The sequence below is a fragment of the Rissa tridactyla genome, chromosome 1 (genome assembly GCF_028500815.1).
Source record: "Rissa tridactyla isolate bRisTri1 chromosome 1, bRisTri1.patW.cur.20221130, whole genome shotgun sequence".
Classification (NCBI taxonomy): Eukaryota; Metazoa; Chordata; class Aves; order Charadriiformes; family Laridae; genus Rissa; species Rissa tridactyla.
The window spans coordinates 11,292,569-11,313,848 of record NC_071466.1 but is presented as its reverse complement, the minus strand read 5'-3'; the positions used below and the strand labels follow the sequence as shown (position 1 = coordinate 11,313,848).

General features: G+C 57.3%; 1 protein-coding gene and 1 long non-coding RNA gene across 2 annotated transcripts in view; both read right to left on the bottom strand.

Annotated features, from left to right (window-relative positions):
* LOC128902256 (neuronal acetylcholine receptor subunit alpha-10-like) overlaps positions 1-15,812 on the bottom strand; it is a 36,974-nt gene extending 21,162 nt beyond the window's left edge. Inside the window, 1 exon segment of the mRNA XM_054184869.1 lies at positions 15,789-15,812. Coding sequence (XP_054040844.1) covers positions 15,789-15,812 — 24 coding nt within the window.
* Positions 15,813-15,849: 37 nt separating this feature from the next.
* On the bottom strand, positions 15,850-17,365 carry LOC128913833 (uncharacterized). The gene is made up of 4 exons (XR_008468083.1): positions 17,037-17,365; positions 16,832-16,894; positions 16,665-16,719; positions 15,850-16,505 (listed from the first exon to the last, which is right to left on the bottom strand). It is a non-coding gene; the product is annotated as an uncharacterized LOC128913833 (long non-coding RNA).
* Between the last annotated feature and the right edge of the window lie 3,915 nt (positions 17,366-21,280).

Sequence of the window (21,280 nt, the reverse complement as noted above, 5' to 3'; positions counted from 1 at the left end):
TTCGAGTGCACCCAGGAGATGGCCAGGCAGTGCTGTGAGATGCTGAAGGTGCTGCAGGCCCGTTGGCAAGGGGCAGCGGGAGCCTGTGACCAGAACCTCCCCGGGGAGCCCTTCCATCCCCTGGGCAGGATGGCGGCGCAGGAGCAGCTGGGGGCCACAGTGAAGCCCCGGCACCTGGGAGTGGAGTGGCCGTGAGTGGATGCAAACACGGATAAGGCTGAGGATGGGGACATGGACAAGGAGAAGGACACGGGAGCAGACACAAGTGTGAAGGAGAAGGAAAGGAGCAGCCCTGTGGAGCTCGGCAGGGGGAGCCTGGCGGAAGTGTAGAGAAAAAGCAACGTGGGGCCGGGCGAGAACAACTCCATGGGGCCAAGCACCAGCAGCCCCCCAGGCTCAGGCAGGAACACCCCCATGGATGCGGAAGGGAGGAGGGACAGGGCGCAGAGCCCCATGACTGTGCTTCCGCCGCCCAGCCGCCCCCTAGCCAAGGCCACGGACGAGAGGGAGCTCTTCTTGGAGCTCTTGGACACTGTCAAGACCTTGGAGGAGGAGAGGCAGCAGCATGGCAAGCCTTTGAATAGGGAGTGTGACCAGGCTTCCCCAGGGCTGTGCCCACTAGGACGGTGCCTGTGTCAGTGCTGCACCCGGCTCTGGCACCGCCTGAAGGACTGCTGGAGACGCTGCTGCCGGCCGCGCCGTGTCTGCTTCAGAAATTTCCCCCAGTGGGTGGGAAGTGTGGGGCTGGGAACCCCCTGGGGTGCCCCTCTTCTGAACCAATAAAAAAGTCAGTATTTTCTCTATCCCTGTGACTGTCAGCAGATCAGTTTTGTCCCTTGACAGGAGCAGAGAATCAGTTTTGGGTAACGACAACAGTAGATGCTACAGTAATGCCCACTCTCCCGTGGAGATGGGGGGGCCCTTGAGCATTACACCCCACCCAGAGAGATAGACAACTTCTATTACCGTTAGAAGATGTCGTACCCTCAGCTCATGCCATGATCTTACTTGACATATTGGAAATTATCCCCGGTACGAGAGTAGATCCAAAGACAATTTCTAGAAAGCTTTGCAGATCCCGGCTGTTCCTTGGAAGCTCTGCAGCGCAACAGAACCTAAAGAGCGCTGTCAGCAACCATCAGGCCGTGTGCTTCCCTCAGGCGTGCAAAGACCTGATGCTCATTGACGCGGGTCAAAGCTGTCGCACACCTTTGGTGGCACATCCTGCGTGACACCACAGGGCTGTGACATGGGCACCACTTAATTTACATCCGCTCTAGACGTTTGTGTATTGCCAAAAGGGAGCAGAACCACGAGTGCAGGCTGACGCAGGCTACAGCTCTGCAAGCAAACAGGGCGCACGGACTCCTCTCCTCATGAGCACATTTCCCTGCAAAAGGGTGGGGTTCAGAAAAATCGGAAAGGATAAGAAAGTTCCCAGTTACTAAACGCCTAAAAAAACCCCAACAAAACAACCAAAACCAGCCCAATGAGTGAAAAAGAATCACGGTACAAGCACAGGCCACATCCTTTAACTTTTTGGCCTTCGGTCTAGCTAAACAGTGAAATGGTCTCCGCTGCTGAAGTTCAAGTGCCAAGTCTGGGCAGGGCTGGGAGTGCTCAGCCTGGAGAAGAGGCGGCTCAGGGGGATCTCCTCCACGCACATCAATACCTGCAGGGAGGGTGCCAAGAGGACGGAGGCTGGAGCTGGTCATCACCGCCGTGAGCAGTGGCAGCAGCTCGGGGCGCTGCTGAGTTCATGGGAGGTTTTGGGATGGTGTGAGACCCGTGAAGGGGTAATGCCAAGTCCTCCTGTCCCTTTGCTGAACATCTCCTTCTCTCCCTTTGGGGCGCACAGGCCTCAGACTTGTGCTCCCACACTTTTCTGTGGGCCCAGAAGGCAAATGTGTGGAGCCTCTGAAAGCATTTTGCCTGGAAGGGATCGACTCAAAGGTGTGTCTTCTCAGGGATGCCCGCACCTCCCCTTCTATCCCTTGCTGACCCTCCACCCCCTTCCCTTTCTGTCCGCAAGCCTTCCCTCTTGTGTCTGCTCTTCCCCAGGCTGCTCCTGCCTGCTCCTGTGTCCGTGTCCCTGTCCTTGTTCACGTCTGCATCTGCGTCCATGTCCCTGTCTGCCCCCAGCCCCAGTTGCTCCCTCCCAAGGCACTGGGGTGTCACGCTTTCGGCTGGGGTGGGGATGACTTCCTTGCGAGCAGGTGGTGTAGCGCTGTGTTTTGGATTTGGGATGAAAACAGTGTTGGTAGCGCACTGGTGGTTTTAGCTGTTGCTGAGCTCTCAAGGCCTTTTCTGCTCCTCACGCTGCCCGACCGACAGTGGCCTGGGGGGCACAGGGAGTTGGGAGGGGACAGAGCCAGGACAGCTGACCCCGACTGAGCAAAGGGACATTCCGTGCCATTTGACGTCACGCTCAGTATATAAAGCCGGGGAAAGAAGAAGGAAGGGCTGATGTTCAGAGTGATGGCGTTTGTCTTCCCAAGTCACCGTCACGCTGCCGGAGCCCGGCTTTCCTGGAGACGGCTGAACCCCCGCCTGCAATGGGAAGCAGCCAACGGGTTCCTTGTTTGGCTTTGCTTGTGCGCGCGGCTTTTGCTTTGCGTATTAAACTGCCTTTCTCTCACGCCACGACTTTCCTCCCTTTCCCACTTCCCATTCTGTGTGTCCAGAGAAGGGCAAGGGAGCTGCTGAGGGTTCTGGAGCACAGGCCACGGCGCCGGGCCCTCAGCCGCCCCACAGCCGGCCGCAGCCCCGCCCCAGGCCCCGGCCCCGGCCCCGGCCCCGGCCCCGGCCCGGCCCGGCCCGGCCCACAGCGGCGGCCGATGGCGGCGCTCGGGGGTTCCCTCCGAGGAGGCGGCGGTGTTCCCCCCGCATATCCCTGCAACGTGATCAGGAACTAGTGCTGAAGGGCCGTCTGTGTCTTCTCGCGAATTCTCACTCGCCAAGGGACAGCTTCGGGGCAGGTACGTCCGCAAGGGAGCGGGGGTTGGTGGCGAAAAAAGGCAAAAAAGGGGCTATTCCGGAGCTGCCCGGGGCCGGGGAAAGGCCGGGAGGGCGCAGGCCGGCCGCGAGGGCCGGCAGCTGGCGGGGGGGCGCTGACGGGCCGGGCCGGGGCGAGCAGGAACGGCGCTCAATTTAAACGGGGTGTAACGGCCCCCACCGGTCGCTTCCTGAGGGACAGCTTCGGGGCAGGTACGTCCGCAAGGGAGCGGGGGTTGGTGGCGAAAAAAGGCAAAACAGGGGCTTTTCCGGAGCTGGGGAAAGGCCGGGAGAGCGCAGGCCGCCCAGCAGAGCCAGCAGCTCCCAGGGGGGCTGCTGACAAGATGGGGGACACAGCAGATTCCCCGCCCTCCCTCTGCCTAGCTGAAGAAGGTAACTAAGAGGACAGGGGGCTGTGGGAACATGTTCCTGCCCGGCGAAGCAGGCGTGTCTCCCCAGTAACTCCCTGGCCTTCCAGGTACCCTGAAAAACCAGGTACGAGGCTCTGCAAGGGGAACCTAATGCTGACGAGGAAGATAATGCAGTGTCCACAGAGGTGTTGCCAAGGTTAAGCCAAACCACACCTCGCATCAAAACGTCTTCAGTTAAGAAGAAAAGACGGGTCACTGTTGTAGGCGACTCCATCCTGAAGGGAGCGCAAGGCCCGATATGCAGACCAGACCCACTTCTCAGGGAAGTGTGCTCAGGGAAGGGGCCCGGGTTAAAGATACCAGAAGAAAACTTCTCTCCCTGGTAAGCCCCTCCGATTATTAACCGCTCCTCATTTTTCAGACAGGCAGAGATGATCTGTTACCGAGAATCCCAAGGGAGATCAAGAGAGACTTCTGGGCCTTGGGATGACTAGGAAAGGGCTCAGGAGCGCAAGTCGTGTTCTCCTCTGTCGTTGCAGGCCCAGGGAAGGATGAGGAAAGCAACAGGAAGAGCCAGCAGATCAATACCTGGCTGCGAGCCTGGTGTCAGTGGCAGGACTTTGGGGTTTTTGATCACAGCATGGTTTGACAGGACAGCAGGCCTGTTGGAGACAGACGGGATACACCTGCCTCAAAAGGGGAAAAGGATCCTTGCACAGGAGTTGGCAGGGCTCATCAAAGGGGCTTTCAAGTAGATTTGAAGGGGGAAAGGGATGAATCCGGCAGCAGAGACACAAGGGTCGTTGATGGGTTAGAAGCTACGGCTGCTCCTGGGAATGGTCAGGTAGGAGTGAAGCCTTCTTCCAGCAAAAAGGTGTCAGGATCAGCAGGCCAGCTGAAGTGCTTCCACACTCATGCCTGCAGCATGGGCAAGAAAGAGGAGGAGCTGGAAGCCATTGTGCAGCAGGACAGCTATGACGTAGTCACCGTCACGGAAACGTGGTGGGCTGACTTGCACACCCTGCGGGAGCACAGCACTCGTTCCCTGTGCACCTTGAATATCCAATGTCATATCCACGACCCTCATGGGCAAGTGGTCAGGGGAATGTCGTGGGCCAACTTGGCCAAGAGAGCCCCAAAACTGCGCGTGAACCTCTTCTTTGAAAGAGTCACGAAGCACGATCACCTAGCCAGGATCCTGCTAGCGGAGATGCCAGTCAGCAGCATAAGAGTCTGCGGAGCTACAGTTTCAGAGACCCAGGCTGGAGAATGAGACGCACCCTCACCAACCTCCTCCCAGCCTCCTGGTGTGTTCTGCAGGTACGGGAACCCAGAGGGACATCTCACCGCGGTATCACAAAGCTAAGCAAAGTGATCCTCCAGGCCTTCTGCATAGCAGCGCTCAGCAGGAGGAATTCCTGACCACTTCAGTGTTATGGCCAGAGGGTCATTTTCATAAGCGAGCCACTGCGGTGTTCCACTCTAGCCTGGTTGAGGTTGTTGTCCTTGTCCAGTTGCGATGCCCGTTATGCCAGTCTTCACTGTCAGGCTGATGTCAGGTTGCCCTCATAAAAAGCTGAAACACCCAAAATACTGGTGCTGGGATGTCAGCTGTGAGCAAAAAGAGCTTTTCAGGCAGGAAAACCTCAATTTTTTGAAAAAGCTTTAGGCTTGTTCTAGTAACTGACAACTTTCTTATCCTTTCCGATTTTTCTGAACCCCACCCTTTTGCAGGGCAATCTGCTCATGAGGAGAGGAGTCCGTGCACCCTGTTTGCTTGCAGAGCTGTAGCCTGCGTCAGCCTGCACTCATGGTTCTGCTCCCTTTTGGCAAAACACAAACGTCTAGAGCAGATGTAAATTAAGTGGTGCCCATGTCAGAGCCCTTTGGTGTCACGGAGGATGTGTGTTCTGGACCCACACTTCCCAGCCATTAGGGGAAACTGCTGAAGCGGACGCGTCGTTGCCGGCAGCAGCGTCTCCACCAGTCCTTCAGGCGGTGTCAGAGCCGGGTGCAGCAGTGACACAGGCACCGTCCTAGCGGGCACAGCCCTGGGGACGCCTGGTCACACTCCCTGTCCACGGGCTCGCTGTGGTGCTGCCCCTCCTCCTCCAAGGTCTTGAAAGTGTCCAAGAGCTCCAAGTAGAGCTCCCTCTCGTCTGTGGCCTTGGCTGGGGGGCTGCTGGGGGGCAGCTGCACGTTCACAGGGCTCTGCGCCCTGTCCCTCCTCCCTTCCACGTCCATGGGGGTGCTCCTGCCCAAGCCTGGGGGGCTGCTGGTGCTTGGCCCCATGGAGTTGTTCTCGCCCGGCCCCATCTTGCTGTTTCTCTTCACTTCCGCCAGGCTCCCCCTGCCAAGCTCCACAGGGCTGCTCCTTTCCTTCTCCTTCACACTTGTGTCTGCTCCCGTGTCCTCTCCTTGTCCATGTCCCCATCCTCAGCCTTATCAGTGTTTGCAGCCACCCATGGCTGCTCTGCTCCCAGGTGCTGGGGCTTCACTGTGGCCCCCAGGTGCTCCTGCACCACCATCCTGCCCAGGGGATGGAAGGGCTCCCCGGGGAGGTTCTGGTCACAGGCTCCCGCCCTTGCCAACGGGCCTGCAGCACCTTCAGCATCTCATAGCACCGCCTGGCCATCTCCTGGGTGGACTCAAAAGAGTGGAGGAGCCCCGTGACCAGCTCCCCTTGGTCCGTGGCCATGGCTGGGGGGCTGCAGGGTGAAGGCTGCGTGTGCACAGGGCTCTGCGCCCTGTCCCTGCTTTCCCTGGGGACCACTCTTGCTTAGTCCTTGTTGGCAGTTCCTGTGGGGGCTCCTGGCAGAGGGCTGGCCCTGGCTCCTCCACCCTCCCCTTGACAGCCCTGTGGGTACAGTGGGGTCTTCAGCGGTTGAGCGCTGCCAGCTCCACCATCACACCAGGCCAGGGCTCTGGGAAGGAGTAGAGGGAGCTGAAGGAAGAGCAGCCTCTGTCTGTCAGAGAGTCCATGGCGGCCAGCGGGGCCCGTGGGGAGAGGGGCTTCCTATTTGAGTCCTCCACACTCGCCCTGCAGAGGAGGAGAAAGAGACCCCGCTGCACCCCAGACCCCAGCGGGACCCGCGGGCAGCACCCCTCCTTGGCCGGTGGGCAGGGCTGCCCAGCGCAGGCAGGGGCAGGGCACGGGGTGAGGGTCTGGGGCAGCATCTGGGGTCTCCCCCACACTCACCGCTTCTCCTGCTTGGGCCGGGATTTCCTAACTTCTCTATCCACTGTCTGAGAAGCTGTGGAGGGAGGAGACAGAGTGAGCGGCCAGCAGCCCCCTGCACAGCCCCGGCTCAGGGCTGCCGTGGGGTGTAGGCCGTTTGCAGGGTGCTCGGTGCTGGGGCCACTCACCGCTCTGCTTCTCTGTCCGGGCTCTTGTCTTCCTTTTCCGACGCTTCTTCTTCTTCTTCCACCACTTCTGCAAGGTTCCGAGGAGCTGGGTGAGACGGGAGCACCTCCCAGTCTCACACCACAGCCCCCCACGGCACCCCACACCACCCCACGCCATCCCTCGCCACCTCATGCCGCTGCACAGTGTGGTGCAACAGTCACCTACCTGAAGCCGCTTGCTCTGCAGCACAGATGAGAACATGCTGAGCCCCATCACAATCAGGAGGAGAGGGCCCAGGGGAGACACGGCGTCAGAGCGCCCCATGGCACCGACTCCGGTGTGGCTGCGGTGCTCCGAGTCACCAGCACAGAACCGCGATGTAGCTCCCCAGTGTCCTCCTGGGTCCCCAGTGACGGGACCCGCAAGACTGCTGGGGTGTCAGAGGCCGAGGCTGCAGTCTGCCCAGACAATGCCAGACTGCGGTGCCCAGCATCCGCTGACGGCTCCAGTGGGGACCGCGTCCCTCTTTTGTAGTGTGGCAAGGGGGGGCACGTCCCCACCTTGTGTCATTATGGGGCAGTCAGGGCCCCCCTTGGTGACACGCAGCAGGGGATGAGGCAGAGCAAGAGAAGGAGGGCTCTTGCCCCAAGCTGCCAACAGGACTATTTCATAGCATGAACATCACGTTCAATATAAATTATAAAGTCTGCTGTGTAGTTCGACTCTCCCGTGATGGCGGTGGTCCAGAGAACTCCTTGCCGCAGCCTCGGAGCCCTGAGCCCTTCCCTTCCTCCCGAAGCCGCAGCGCTCGCAGTGTCCCCCATTGGCTGTCCCCTGCTGGGAGTGCACGGCTTCCTGCTGATGGAATGGGCTGGGTGTAGTCCTTGGGTATTTTATATTGATATCGGGATCGACACTGCTTCTTTAGCATTATTAATGTTAATTCTTTAGTTTTATCCTATTAAATCGATTTCTATTGCAACCCTCCTGTTTCCTTGTTTTTCCCCAATTCCCCTTCCCGGGTGGGGAGGGGTCATCAGGTGAGAGAGTAATTGTCTAAAGGATAAGAAATTGTGGTGGGTTTCTCAAACCATAACAAGAAGGGAGGGAGAAGGAGAAGGGGAAAAGGAGAATGAGAAGGGCCCCACCCCTTCCGGGCATGGTTTGTGTAGGAATGGACCTTAAAGGCCACCCAGTGCCACCCCCTGCCCTGGGCAGGGACACCTCCCACCAGCCCAGCTTGCTCCAAGCCCCGTCCAACCTGGCCTTGATCCCCTCCAGGGATGGGGCAGCCACAGCTTCTCTGGGCAACCTGGGCCAGGGGCTCACCGCCCTCACAGCCAAGAATTTCTGCCCGAGATCTCAGTTCAATCTCCCCTCTTGCAGTGGAAACCCCTTCCCCCTCGTCCCATGGCTCCCCTCCCTCATCCAGAGTCCCTCCCCAGCTTTCCTTGAGCCCCCTGACGGACTGGAAGGGGCTCCAAGGTCTCCGCAGAGCCTTCTCTTCTCCAGACTGAACTTTTATAGATATTATTCAGTATTCCTGCTGAAAAATGAGAACCCCTGTCTGACCGTCTGGTTTCATTTCAGTCAGTATCTGGGAATGATTTCCCACAAAAGTGCTTTGACCACTCCTGGGGGATCAGCTTTCCTGGTAGGAAAAGCTTCTACTCCTCCTGAGGGTTGATCCATGATTACCAGCAGGTGCTTAACACCTTCCACAGGAGGCATGTCAGCATAAACGATCTGCAGCCTTTGGAATGTGTTTCTTTCCCATCTACAAGAAGGGTCGGAAGGAGGATCCGGGGAACCACAGGCCTGTGAGCCTGACGTCGGTACCAGGGAAGACCGTGGAGAGGATCACCTTGAGTGAGCTCTCACGGCAAGTGCAGGGCAGCCACGGAATCAGGGCCAGCCAGCATGGGTTTAGGAAAGGGAGGTCCTGCTTAACCAACCTGATCTCTTTCTATGACCATGTGAGCCGCCTGTTGGATGCGGGGAAGGCTGTGGACGTTGTCTCTCTGGACTTTGGTAAGGCCTTTGACACCGTCCCCCACAGCATTGTCCTGGAGAAGCTGGCGAATCCTGGCATAGACAAGTGTACTCTTTGCTGGGTTAAAAACTGGCTGGATGGCCGTGCCCAGAGAGTTGTGATTAGTGGGGTGAAATCCTCTTGGCGGCCGGTCACCAGTGGTGTCCCTCAGGGCTCAGTTTTGGGGCCAGTTTTGTTTAAAATCTTTATCAATGATCTGGATGAGGGGATTGAGTGCACCCTCGGTAGGTTTGCAGATGACACCAAGCTAGGTGGGAGTGTTGATCTGCTTGAGGGAAGGAAGGCTCTCCAGAGGGCCCTGGACAGGCTGGATGGATGGGCCAAGGCCAATTGGATGAGGTTTAATAAGGCCAAGGGCCGGGTCCTGCATTTCGGTCACAACAACCCCAAGCAACGCTAGGGGCTTGGGGAAGAGTGGCTGGAAAGCTGCCCCGCAGAAAAGGACCTGGGGGTGCTGGTGGCCGGCCAGCTTAACGTGAGCCAGCAGTGTGCCCAGGTGGCCAAGAAGGCCAACAGCATTCTGGCTTGTATGAGGAATAGCGTGGCCAGCAGGAGTAGGGAAGTGACCGTGCCTCTGTACTCGGCACTGGTGAGGCCTCACCTCGAGTGCTGTGTTCAGTTCTGGGCCCCTCTGTACAAGAGGGACCTTGAAGTGCTGGAGCGTGTCCAGAGGAGAGCTACCAGGCTGGTGAGGGATCTGGAGACCAAGTCCTATGAGGAGAGGCTGAGGGAGCTGGGCATGTTTAGTTTGGAGAAGAGGAGGCTGAGGGGAGACCTCATTGCCCTCCACAAGTCCCTGAAAGGAGGTTGGAGAGAGGTGGGTGTTGGCCTCTTCTCCCAGGTGAACAATGACAGGACCAGAGGAAATGGTCTGAAGCTGCGGCAGGGGAGGTTTAGATTAGATAGTAGGAAGAATTACTTCACTGAAAGAGTGGTCAGGCACTGGAATGACCTGCCCAGGGAGGTGGTTGAGTCACCATCCCTAGAGGTGTTTAAGAAACGCCTAGATTTGGCACTTCAGGGCATGCTCTAGTGACAGAGATTGTAGGGGGTTTTTGTGTGTGTGTATGGTTGGACTCGATGATCTCAAAGGTCCTTTCCAGCCATGAAGAGTCTCTGATTCTATGATTCCCAGTTAGGCTTACTTCCGCCTCCAGTACAGTCAACTCTTGGGATCCCCCTGTGACCCCAGAAATACAAATGGGTTCTGATCCTCTATAGCTTGATGGTATTAGATTGCACTGTGCACCTGTGTCCGCTAGAGCCTTATACTCCTGAGGGTCTGATGTGCCAGGCCATCGAGCCCACACTGTCCAATAAACCCGGTTGTCCCTTTCTTCCACCTGGCCGGAGGCAGGGCCCCTCTAATACCAGTCATAGTATCCGTTACTCACTCACTTCTTGCAGAAATGACTTGGAAGTTCCTTCAAGAGGATCAGAAGCAAGATCAGGCCTTCTGCTCTGTCTGGGGAACTGCCCGCTGGAAAGTGGGGCGGCACTTTTCCTGGAGGGATCCCCTTTTGTGGTTGTCCTTCCTTGCAACTCCTGTACCCGTGTCCGCAGGATCCAAGTAGGTTGCCCATCCCACTTCCTCATGTCCTCCCCGTGGTCACGCAGGTAGAAGAACCACAGGGTGCCTCGTGGTGTGTACCTGAGATGCTGGCCCGTATAGGTGGGGAGTAGGACATATTCTCTTCAAGTTGCTGGACCTTTCGGGACAGTTTCTCCACAGCTGGGACAAGGCGGGAAGAGAGACTTTCTTCATATCGCCGGAGCCGGCCAGCCACCTCATCCACCGTTGGTCCCTCTTCGCCTTTCCATTCCGTTACTGCCAGTGAGTTGGCATATGACGATGGTGCGCTTCGTACAAACTTCCGCCACATGGGCCTTGTGCATTGCACCTCATCAGGGTCTGTGGGTAAGTCTGCATTGTCCGAGTCATAATAAATCATCTCCCGCACGGCTAATTCTCTCAGGTACTGGATACCTCTTTCCATGGTAGTCCTCTTGCTTGGTTGACATACAACATCTTCACTGAAGGGGTACCTCTCCCTCACGCCTGACAGGAGTCGTTGCCAGAGGCTGAGGGCTTGGGTCTTCTTTCCAATTGCCTTGTCAATGCCGCCTTCCCTAGACAGGGATCCCAGCTGCCTGGCTTCCCTACCCTCTAATTCCAGGCTACTGGCCCCATTATCCCAACACCGAAGCAGCCAGGTGACAATGTGCTCGCCTGAAAGTGGGCTAAAATCTTCTCGCATATCCCACGGCTCACTCAAGGATAGGGATCAGGTAATTATCTCTGGTTCTGCCCCTTCCTCCTCTTCTCATGATGGCCCTGGTTCATCATCATGTCTTACTAAGCGAACTGATTTCTTCGTGTACTTCTTCTGTATGGGGGCAACTGATACTGGCACGGGTTGGTTCCCTGGTTCAGCGGCAGTGTCTGCCACAGGGCTTGCAGTAGCCGCAGTGTCTGTCACGGAATCACGGAATCTTCAGAGTTGGAAGGGACCTCTAGAGATCATCTAGTCCAACTCCCCTGCTAGAGCAGGATTGCCTAAAGCACATCCCTCAGGGCTGCATCCAGGCAGGTCTTGAAAATCTCCAGAGAAGGGGACTCCACAACCTCCCTGGGCAGCCTGTTCCAGTGCTCTGTCACCCTCACCGTGAAGAAGTTTTTCCGTGTATTTGAACGGAACTTCCTATGTTCTAGCTTGTGCCCATTGCCCCTTGTCCTGTCACTGGGAACCATTGAAAAGAGCCTGGCTCCGTCCTCCTTAAACCCACCCTTTAGATATTTGTAAACATTAATCAGGTCCCCCCTCAACCTTCTCTTCTCCAGGCTAAAGAGTCCCAGCTCTTTCAGCCTTTCCTCATGAGGGAGATGCTCCAGTCCCATAATCATCTTGGTTGCCCTTCGCTGGACTCGCTCCGGTAGTTCCCTGTCCCTCTTGAACTGGGGAGCCCAAAACTGGACACAATACTCCAGTTGTGGCCTCCCCAGTGCAGAGTAGAGGGGGAGAATGACCTCCCTCGACCTACTGGCCACAGTCTTCAATATGCAGCCCAGGATGCCATTGGCCTTCTTGGCGACAAGGGCACACTGCTGGCTCATGGATAGTTTGCTGTCTACTAGGACCCCCAGGTCCTTCTCCTCAGAGCTGCTTCCCAGCATGTCCACCCCTAACCTATAATGGTGCTGTCAGTCTGGTCTCCATCTCTTTCCCCTGAGGGTGCTGCATAACACTGAGCAGTGCCTGGTAGATAGTGGCCAGGGCCCAGCACAGTGCGGTGAGTTGTGCCTCTCTGGAAGAGCCCCCGTATTTCCCCTGCAGATATTCTACTCCTCTCTCAGGGTCCTGTAATTGTTCAGGGGTGAAGTCCCAGAGCATTGGAGGCGAGAAGTTCTCTAGGTACCTGCCCCTGTTCTCCCACATGCCATGCCACCCCTGCCTGTCCAGCCTCAGAGCCTCAGAGCTGGGGAGGGACTCTGGATGAGGGAGGGGAGCCATGGGACGAGGGGGAAGGGGTTTCCACTGCAAGAGGGGAGATTGAGCTGAGATCTGAGGCAGAAATTCTTGGCTGTGGGGGCGGTGAGCCCCTGGCCCAGGTTGCCCAGAGAAGCTGTGGCTGCCCCATCCCTGGAGGGGTTCAAGGCCAGGTTGGCCGGGGCTTGGAGCAAGCTGGGCTGGTGGGAGGTGTCCCTGCCCAGGGCAGGGGGGTGGAATGAGATGATCTTTAGGGTCCCTTCCCACCCAAATCATTCTGTGATTCTATGATTCTACATCTATATTTCTCTATGTCACCACCCAGACAACTGCTCGGGGGGCCGTGACCCCTCAACCCTGCAGCTGGGGCAGCCCCGGCCGAGTCAGGTTCCCGCTCTCAGGCTCCTCTTCCCTGGCGCTGGTGGAGCTTCCACCCTGCAGGTCCATGAAGGGCCAAGGGGGGCTCAGGACGAGCCACCCTCATGGGGCACCGGTGGCCACCACTGTCCCTAGGGGCAGTGAGTCCACGGGGCCATCATGCAGCATTGCCCAGGACCAGCACACTCATGAGGAAGACCATGAGGAAGAAGACCCACATGAAGAAGCGGTCCATCACCTTGGCCACCTTCTTCCACTCGCCAGTCTGGCGCTGGGAGGCTTGGTGATGCCGGAAGCAGCCGGCGACGTAGCCCACGTTCCTCAGCAGGCCATCGTGGTGGCACAGGCAGCGGTCCCGGGGACAGCCCCCTGCCTCGGCACCCACCTCCCCCTCCATGGGGCTCTCCCCCGGCCCCCCAGTGTCCTCCCTGCCCGCCCTCCTGCCCAGCACCCGCTGGGGTCTCTTGCAGCTCTCGCCTGCCTCGTAGACACAGCAGAGCCGGGCCATGTGGTGGAGGATGAGCCACCTGGCCCAGGGGGGCATGGGCCGGGCCCCCGGGCCGCAGTGGTGGACATTCATGATGAAGATGGTCAGCGCGGTGGAGGCCGTGATCATGGTCATGGTGGCGATGTAGTACTTCCCTGTGTGGGTAATGGGTGGTGATGCCGCGGCAGGGTGGGGAGAGACCCCTGCCCACCTCCCCGCATCGAAACCCCCGCTGGCATGGAATCCATCGGGTCCCCGGTGTGCAGCCGGTTGTGGAGGTCGATCTGGTTCCCGTTGTAGGTCCAGGAGCCAAAAGTGAGGCGGCACCGCTGCCCGTCGAAGGGTAAGTAGGAGACATCCACCTTGCAGGAGCTCTTGGTGATGGCGGGCGAGTCCCACATGATGTGCCCGTCGGAGCGCAGCACCACGTTGGTCTCCACCGAGTTGCCAAAGCCGTCGTCGGTGCTGGGGGAGGGATCGCTGTGGGGCCAGGATGGCCCCGAGCCCCACGTGGGGCAAGGGTCTGCGGGGCCGGGGCCGAGCACTGGTCCCCAACCCCGTGTCCCCTCCCCACGTCACCCCCAGGAAGAGGGGGCTCACTGCCCCTGGTCACCCCCGTGGTGGCACATCCCAGCTGCCAGGTGGGTGGCACACCAGGCTGATGCCAGCACCTCCTGCCGCCGCCTTCTCACCCAGTCGAGGTGACCGTCTCCCCACATCCCCCACACCAGGACCCCCCTGCTCCCCGTTGGCAACACCCCCAGCCCCAGCCTCAGCCCCCCCAGCTCTGGGAGCAGCCGAGGGGTGGGGGAGGGTGAGCAGCACCCACTCGTTGTAGAGGATGATGATGTGCGGCCGCCAGACGTAGCTGCTGGGGATGCGGATGCTGTCGATGCCGCCGTAAGCGTCCTTGTCCCAGGCGAGGTGGGCGTCCAGCCAGGCCTGACGGACCCACAGGTAGGAGGTGAGGACCTGGTTCACCTTGTCCTGCCGAGGGCAGAGGGTGGGGGAGGGGGACAGGGACAGACCTCGCTGCCCCCCTGTGGAATAAATACTACATTGGCTAAAAACACAAAAGTACAGCATTGTTCACACAGGAAGGAAAAGTAGAAAATCAAGAGGCTTCTGAGGGAGAAAACAGCCGCAGCTGGCATGAAGAATACAACACCTGTGGTTCCCTGATAAGCTACATGAGGTACGGGACGGGATGCAATTATTCTGCGGCTTTACCTTAGGATGTATAGCGGATACGGGAATGGGATGATACCAGGAAACAGATAAGCTGCCAATTAGCTGCCCGCTCCATACTCGTAGCCAACATTTTGCCAAATTTTGATGAAATGCTGTCCTTTGTGCGAACTTTGCTCATTAGAATGTCATTATAATACCAAAACACACCTCCACCCCGAAGGCTACCCGCCTCCAAGGTGCGACCGCTCCTTCTTGAGCCTGCGCCCTGAGCTTCTCCTAAACTAGACCTTTAATTGTGAAGCGAGAAAAATTTACACCACTCATGGTAAAAGTATGTACGACTAAAGTCACTCAAACTCCACCTCGAAGATAACAAATAGTAGAAAAACAGCCCGAGAGAGGGGGGATACCCAGGGAAGACACCATCGCAAAGAATTCCATCACTGACTTCTGGGAGCAGGCGACGGGCTGAGCCTCTCTTCCCCCCCACAGGGACGCCTTTGGGTAAGACTTAGATTGTACCGAGGGCTTCCTCGGGAAACTCAGAAATTTCTCTAGAGACTCTCTTTTCTACATGTATAGCCAGGCTGTATCGTTAGAACTTTGTCCCGCGTTTTGTAGATGTAACAATACTTTCATTTGCACGTGCTTTGCAGACAGTGTATTTATCACCGGCTGCCCTAAGAACCTATCTATCTGTTGCTTAAATAAACTGCACTTTTTTAAGTAGCTCGTTCTTTTGGTTTCTCACCGAACGCGACCAAAGACTCGAGAGTGGCCGTGCTAGTTCATGAGCACGACTAGACGGAAGGTGCAGTCCACTAGTAGTGTATCCAAATCGTAACACTTTAATACACATTAAACGCCATTGGGCTGATAGTGCTGAATTGGGCATCCCTCAGGATTTAAACCCAGCCGCACCTGGCCTCCCACCTCGGTGAGGAGTGTTAGAACACAAGGGGGTTTCTTTTCTGCCAAAACCGCTTTGCCCCTTTCCATGCGACACCCCCGACTCGCCCCCTGGGCCCCAGCCTGGCGGCCTCTGCAAGGGTCCCGAGGGCTGGGCTGCCTTTGGGGGGTTGCGCTGGTCTGGGGGGGCTGGGCAGGGTCGAGCTGGATGCCAGCGGTCCCAGCTCATTTTGGGGAGGGCTGTGCTGCTTTGGGGGGGGTTGGAGAGAGCTGAGCAGGTTTCCAGTGATCCCAGCTCATCTGGGGGAGGACTGGCTCATGTTAAGCTGGCCGGCCACCAGCACCCCCAGGTCCTTTTCTGCGGGGCAGCTTTCCAGCCACTCTTCCCCAAGCCCCTGGCGTTGCTTGGGGTTGTTGTGACCGAAATGCAGGACCCGGCCCTTGGCCTTATTAAACCTCATCCAATTGGCCTTGGCCCATCCCTCCAGCCTGTCCAGGGCCCTCTGGAGAGCCTTCCTTCCCTCAAGCAGATCGACACTCCCTCCTAGCTTGGTGTCATCTGCAAACTCACTGAGGGTGCATTATTGTTACACATAACAATACATGATCTGATAAAGATAGTAAACGCAATAATAGACATTGTCTCTCTCTTCGGGTGGGGTGTAATGCACAAGGGGCAAGGGCCCCCCCATCTCCACAGGAGAGTCGGCATTACTGTAGCACATCCTGTTGTCATTACACAAAACTGATTCTCTGCTCCTGTCAAGGGACAAAACTGATCTGCTGACAGTCACAGGGATAGAGAAAATATTGACTTTTTTATTGGATCAGAAGTGGGGCACCCCAGGGGGTTCCCGGCCCCACACCTCCCAGCCATTAGGGGAAATTTCTGATGCAGATGCAGCGCGGCCGGCAGCCAGCTCTGGCCATGGGCTGTCTGGCCATGGCAGTCTGGCCATGGGCTCGCCGCGCTGCTGCCTCTCCTCCCACTGCTTGAAAATGCGCAAGAGGTCAAGTAGACCTCTTGCGTGGTCCTTGTTGGCAGTTCCAGCGGGGGCTCCTGGCACAGGGCTGGCCCTGGCTCCTGCACCCTCCCCTTGACAGCCCTGGGGGGATGGCGGGGTCCTGAGCAGTCGAGTGCTGCCAGCTCCGCCATCCCACCAGGACAGGCCTCTGGGAAGGGTAGAGGGAGCTGAAGGAAGAGGAGCCTCTGTCTGTCATGGAGTCCATGGTGGCCAGCGGGGCCCGTGGGGAGAGGGGCTTCCTATTCAAGGCCTCCGCACTCGCCCTGCAGAGGAGGAGAAAGAGACCCCGCTGCACCCCAGACCCCAGCGGGACCCGCGGGCAGCACCCCTCCTTGGCCGGTGGGCAGGGCTGCCCAGCGCAGGCAGGGGCAGGGCACGGGGTGAGGGTCTGGGGCAGCATCTGGGGTCTCCCCCACACTCACCGCTTCTCCTGCTTGGGCCGGGATTTCTCCACTCCTCCATCCACTGTCTGAGAAGCTGCGGAGGGAGGAGACAGAGTGAGCGGCCAGCAGCTGCCGGCACAGCCCCGGCTCAGGGCTGCCGTGGGGTGTAGGACATTTGCAGGGTGCTCGGTGCTGGGGCCACTCACCGCTCTGCTTCTCCGGCTGGGCTCTTGTCTTCCTTGTCTGACGCTTCTTCTTCTTCTTCACTTCTGCAAGGTCCCCAGAGCTGGGTGAGACGGGAGCCCCAACCAGTCCCACACCACAGCCACCCACACCACTCCACGCCATCCCTCGCCACCCCACGCCGCAGCACAGTGTGGTGCAGCACAGTGTGGTCCAACAGTCACCTACCTGAAGCGGCTTGCTCTGCAGCACAGCTGAGAATATGCTGAGCCCTGTCATGATCAGGATGAGAGGGCCCAGGGGAGACAAGGCATCAGAGCGCCCATGGCACGGACTCCAGTGTGGCTGCAGAGCTCTGAGTCACCACCACAGAACCGCGATGTAGCTCCCCAGTGTCCTCCTGGGTCCTTGTTTCTCCCCAATTCCCCTTCCCGGTTGGGGAGGGGTCATCGGGTGAGAGACTAGTTGTCTAAAGGACAATAAATTGTGGTGGGTTTCTCAAACCATAACGAGCAGGAGAGGGAGAAAAGGAGAGGGAGAAAAGGAGAGGGAGAAAAGGAGAGGGAGAAGGGCCCCACCCCTTCAGGGCATGGTTTGGGTGGGAAGGGACCCTAAAGATCATCTCATTCCACCCCCCTGCCCTGGGCAGGGACACCTCCCACCAGCCCAGCTTGCTCCAAGCCCCGGCCAACCTGGCCTTGAACCCCTCCAGGGATGGGGCAGCCACAGCTTCTCTGGGCAACCTGGACCAGGGGCTCACCGCCCTCACAGCCAAGAATTTCTGCCTCAGACCTCAGCTCAATCTCCCCTCTTGCAGTGGAAAACCCTTCCCCCTCGTCCCGTGGCTCCCCTCCCTCATCCAGAGTCCCTCCCCAGCTTTCCTGGAGACCCCTGAGGGACTGGAACGGGCTCCAAGGTCTCCGCGGAGCCTTCTCTTCTCTTCTCCAGGCTGAACGTTTCATCGAATCACAGAATTTCAGAGTTGGAAGGGACCTCTAGAGATCATCTATCCAACTCCCCTGCTAAAGCAGCATTGCCCACAGCACACTACTCAAGACTGCAGCCAGGCTCGTCTTGAAAGTCTCCAGAGAAGGAGACTCCACAACCTCCCTGGGCAGCCTCTTCCAGTGCGCTCTCACCCTCACCGTGAAGAAGTTTTTCCTCATGTTTGATCGGAACTTCCTCTGTTCCAGCTTGTGCCCGTTACCCCTCGTCCTCTTACTGGCAGCCACTGAAAAGAGTCTGCCTCCATCCTCCTTCAGCCCACCCTTCAGATACTTGTAAACATTAATAAGGTCTCCCCGCAGCCTTCTCTTCTCCAGGCTGAACAACCCCAACTCTCTGCTGCTCTGCCCTCTCCCTGACGCTCCGCAGCCTTTCTGCTCCCTCTTTGACCTCTGCCGCCAGGCCGAGCGGATCAGCCGCCTGCTCGCACCTCACGCACCCGGCATCCCTTCTACCCTCCGCTACCCGGGAGAGGTGAAGGCGCTCCCTGCAGACACAGCCCGGGGGGGCTGCAGGCGTCCAGGGGGGCTCTGTCTGCGTGGCCGCGTCTCCTCTGGAAAGTGCGCAACACGCGGGAGGCTGCGCCTTTCGGGCACAGGCCATGGCTGAGCTCCCCCGCCTCGCCCTGCCTCGGCGTCCCGCGCGAGCTCAACTCCCGCGCGAAATCCCGCGCGAGCTCAACTCTCGCGTGACCTCCCGCGCCCTGGCTGCTCGCCCCGCTCCCGCTCCCGCTCCCGCTCGCCGCCCTCCCCGGGGCCGCCTTTGACGGGGGTGGGGTCTGGCCGCGGCGGCTGCAGGCCCCGCCCCCGCCTCGCCCCCCGCCCTCGCGCCAGCTGCGGCCGAGCTGCGGGTGCCCGCGGGCGAGCTGCGCTTCCCCGCCGCTGCCCGGGCTTGTGCCGGCCTCAGCACAACCCGCCTGGGTGATGCTGCCTCGAAGGGAGCCGGGAGAGACCTGGGAGCCGCCCCCCCCCCGGCACTGCCTGGTGGCCCCCGCAGCCCCCGCCCTCTCTCCCCAGCTGTGGCTGAGCCCGTCCCCGCCGGACGGGGGCTGAGATGGGGCTGGGGACCCCCCTGCCGCTGCCGGGACCTGGCTGTGCCTGGGGGCCCTGCTGGGACCCCCCTGTGAGAAATAAGTTCCGGTCCGAATGAAATAGGCTCAGGCAGAATCCTCTGGGAGGCACATTTTCATTCACGCTCTTGCAAGAGCGGGTGACCTAGCAAGTAGGCACACTTTCCGTTCTTGAAACACCACACCTTTTTATTTCCTAATCCCGGCCCAATTTTTCCCTCCCCTCTTTCCCGTTGGTTGGGTACTCCAGGGTTCACGGTCTGTGCGAGGCGCCTAAAATTCTTCCCGCATGTCCTGCCGCTGTTTGCTTCTCTTCATGCTACACCTAAAGAGATTATCTGACTAGTTTATTTCCTTCCTTTTTGGTAACAAAAAAATTGCTCCATGTCATTAGCCCTGGTTAAATGTATGACTACCCTTCCAGACGCTAATCCAGTAGGAATCACTTTGTCCTTTTGTCTGTGTGATAAGAGATGTTCTACAAGCCTTTGCTGGAGCCTCTTTGTCTCAGTCATTCCCTTACCGTGTCACCTCTGATGGAAACGGCTTTTCTCCTCTGCAAAAGCAACACCTGCCTTTCTTACAATTTCCCCCTTTCCTTTCTCATAATCTTATTGTCTTTTGCATTTACAGGGCATGGTTCCATATGAGGCCTCTGGAGCCGACAGCGTGATGTTACATTCTTCTTCTTCTCGACAGTTTTTATTGTCTTCTAGATGAAGCATTTTCCCAGGGTATGGGGGAGGGTCTACTTCCATTCGTTTCGTGAGGGCAGTTTCAATTAATCGTTGAACTAATCCTCGCACACAGGGAATGATACAGCGTCCGACAGCCGCTAACATTCCCGCTACCGTTATAAGAGAAGTCAATATTGATACCACCATACCTTTCCGTTTCCCAAACCGGGAATCCAGCCAACTTGTCAGTGAGGTGTCTATTCCAGAGTTCTCAGCTAACTCATCAGCTAGACTGGTGAGCCCTTGAAGGGCTTTAGTTATAGCACCATCTGGAGCTGTATTGTTGGGGATGAAGGTGCAGCACCGGTTCCCTAACATTACACACACACCTCCCTTCTCTGCTAAGATCACGTCCGGGGCAATCCTATTTTCCCATGCCATCCGCTGGTTGCATCCAATCGTTCAGCTATTCCTTTCAAAGCATCTCTGGTATAATTAATAAACCTCTGTCGGTTATAGTACATATAATTTATCCAATCTACATTTTTGCTTATAGTTATCCACCAGAAAAAGACAGACTCGAATCCTGCTCCTGTCTGATTCCTTGCTTTGTGTTCATCTGGGACTCCTCTAGGGACTCCAATGGGATCTATATATATCCGTTCATCAAAGGATACACCCACACTTCTTTCTACTCTACTGCCTGAGCTCAGGGTTCCTGTTCCTTTTTCAAATGCTAGGGTGAATGGTATTGCCAATTGTACCATTCCACATGTACCTTTCCAGTTAGCCGGCAACACAGATCGCAAGGTCTTCCCTCCACAATACCACCAGAGATCCACCCAAGGCACTCGTATCGCTGAGTAGTTTCCTTTTACATCCTTGGTCCCATTCAGAGTTTCAGTGCACAGGGTAAATCCCCCCCCAGGTTTGGTAGCATTCACACCCTGCCGTGAGAGGCACGCTGGATGGTTACCAATTGCTGTGGAAAATGCTGGTGGCACTTTAACATCTCTAGATTCCAAGGCAGGAAACAGTAAGGAAAGTGAATGACAAGCCTCGTTTCCCCAGGCCGTCCTTTCTTGGTATAATGCTATCATACACCACATCCCTAGGGAATCTTTCGTCCACCCTAAGGGAAAAGGGACAATCTGTGCTGTGGGCCTTCCTGAGGCACAAGCAGAGCAATTGCTTTGGTTCAAACTATTAACAGTATATTTTACCCATTCTACCCAAGCATTCGTCTCACCGTACCCTGTCTCAATCTCAAATGTTTGTCTAAGATCTGTAATCTCAGCAACCGTTACCAAAGCTGGATCATTCAGTGGTTCCCACTGTTGTATTACTGGGAGTTTTAGTAGTCATAGCTGTCCCTTCTGCTTAACTGCTATTTTCCAGTAGGTCTATTCTAAATCTTCCCCTTGGCTCTCTTCCAGACACATCTGCTCCTATTCCATACCTCAGGTTAGCTGTATCGTCCCTCTGGGTTATAGTTATCAACCGAGGAGTCCATTCAAAAAGGCCACGCTCTGGGGAAGGTGATCCTTTGTAAAAATGTATTTTCTTTTTGAGAGGGTAATAATAAGAAGACTTGAACCACTTGTCATCAATGGCCCACCCTCCAATTTGGGTGGTCCACCACGCTTCACTCCATCGATCACAAGGTGCAGCCTCCTGATATCCCTCTGCGACCCTCCAAATTTCTGGGAACAGGTAACTGT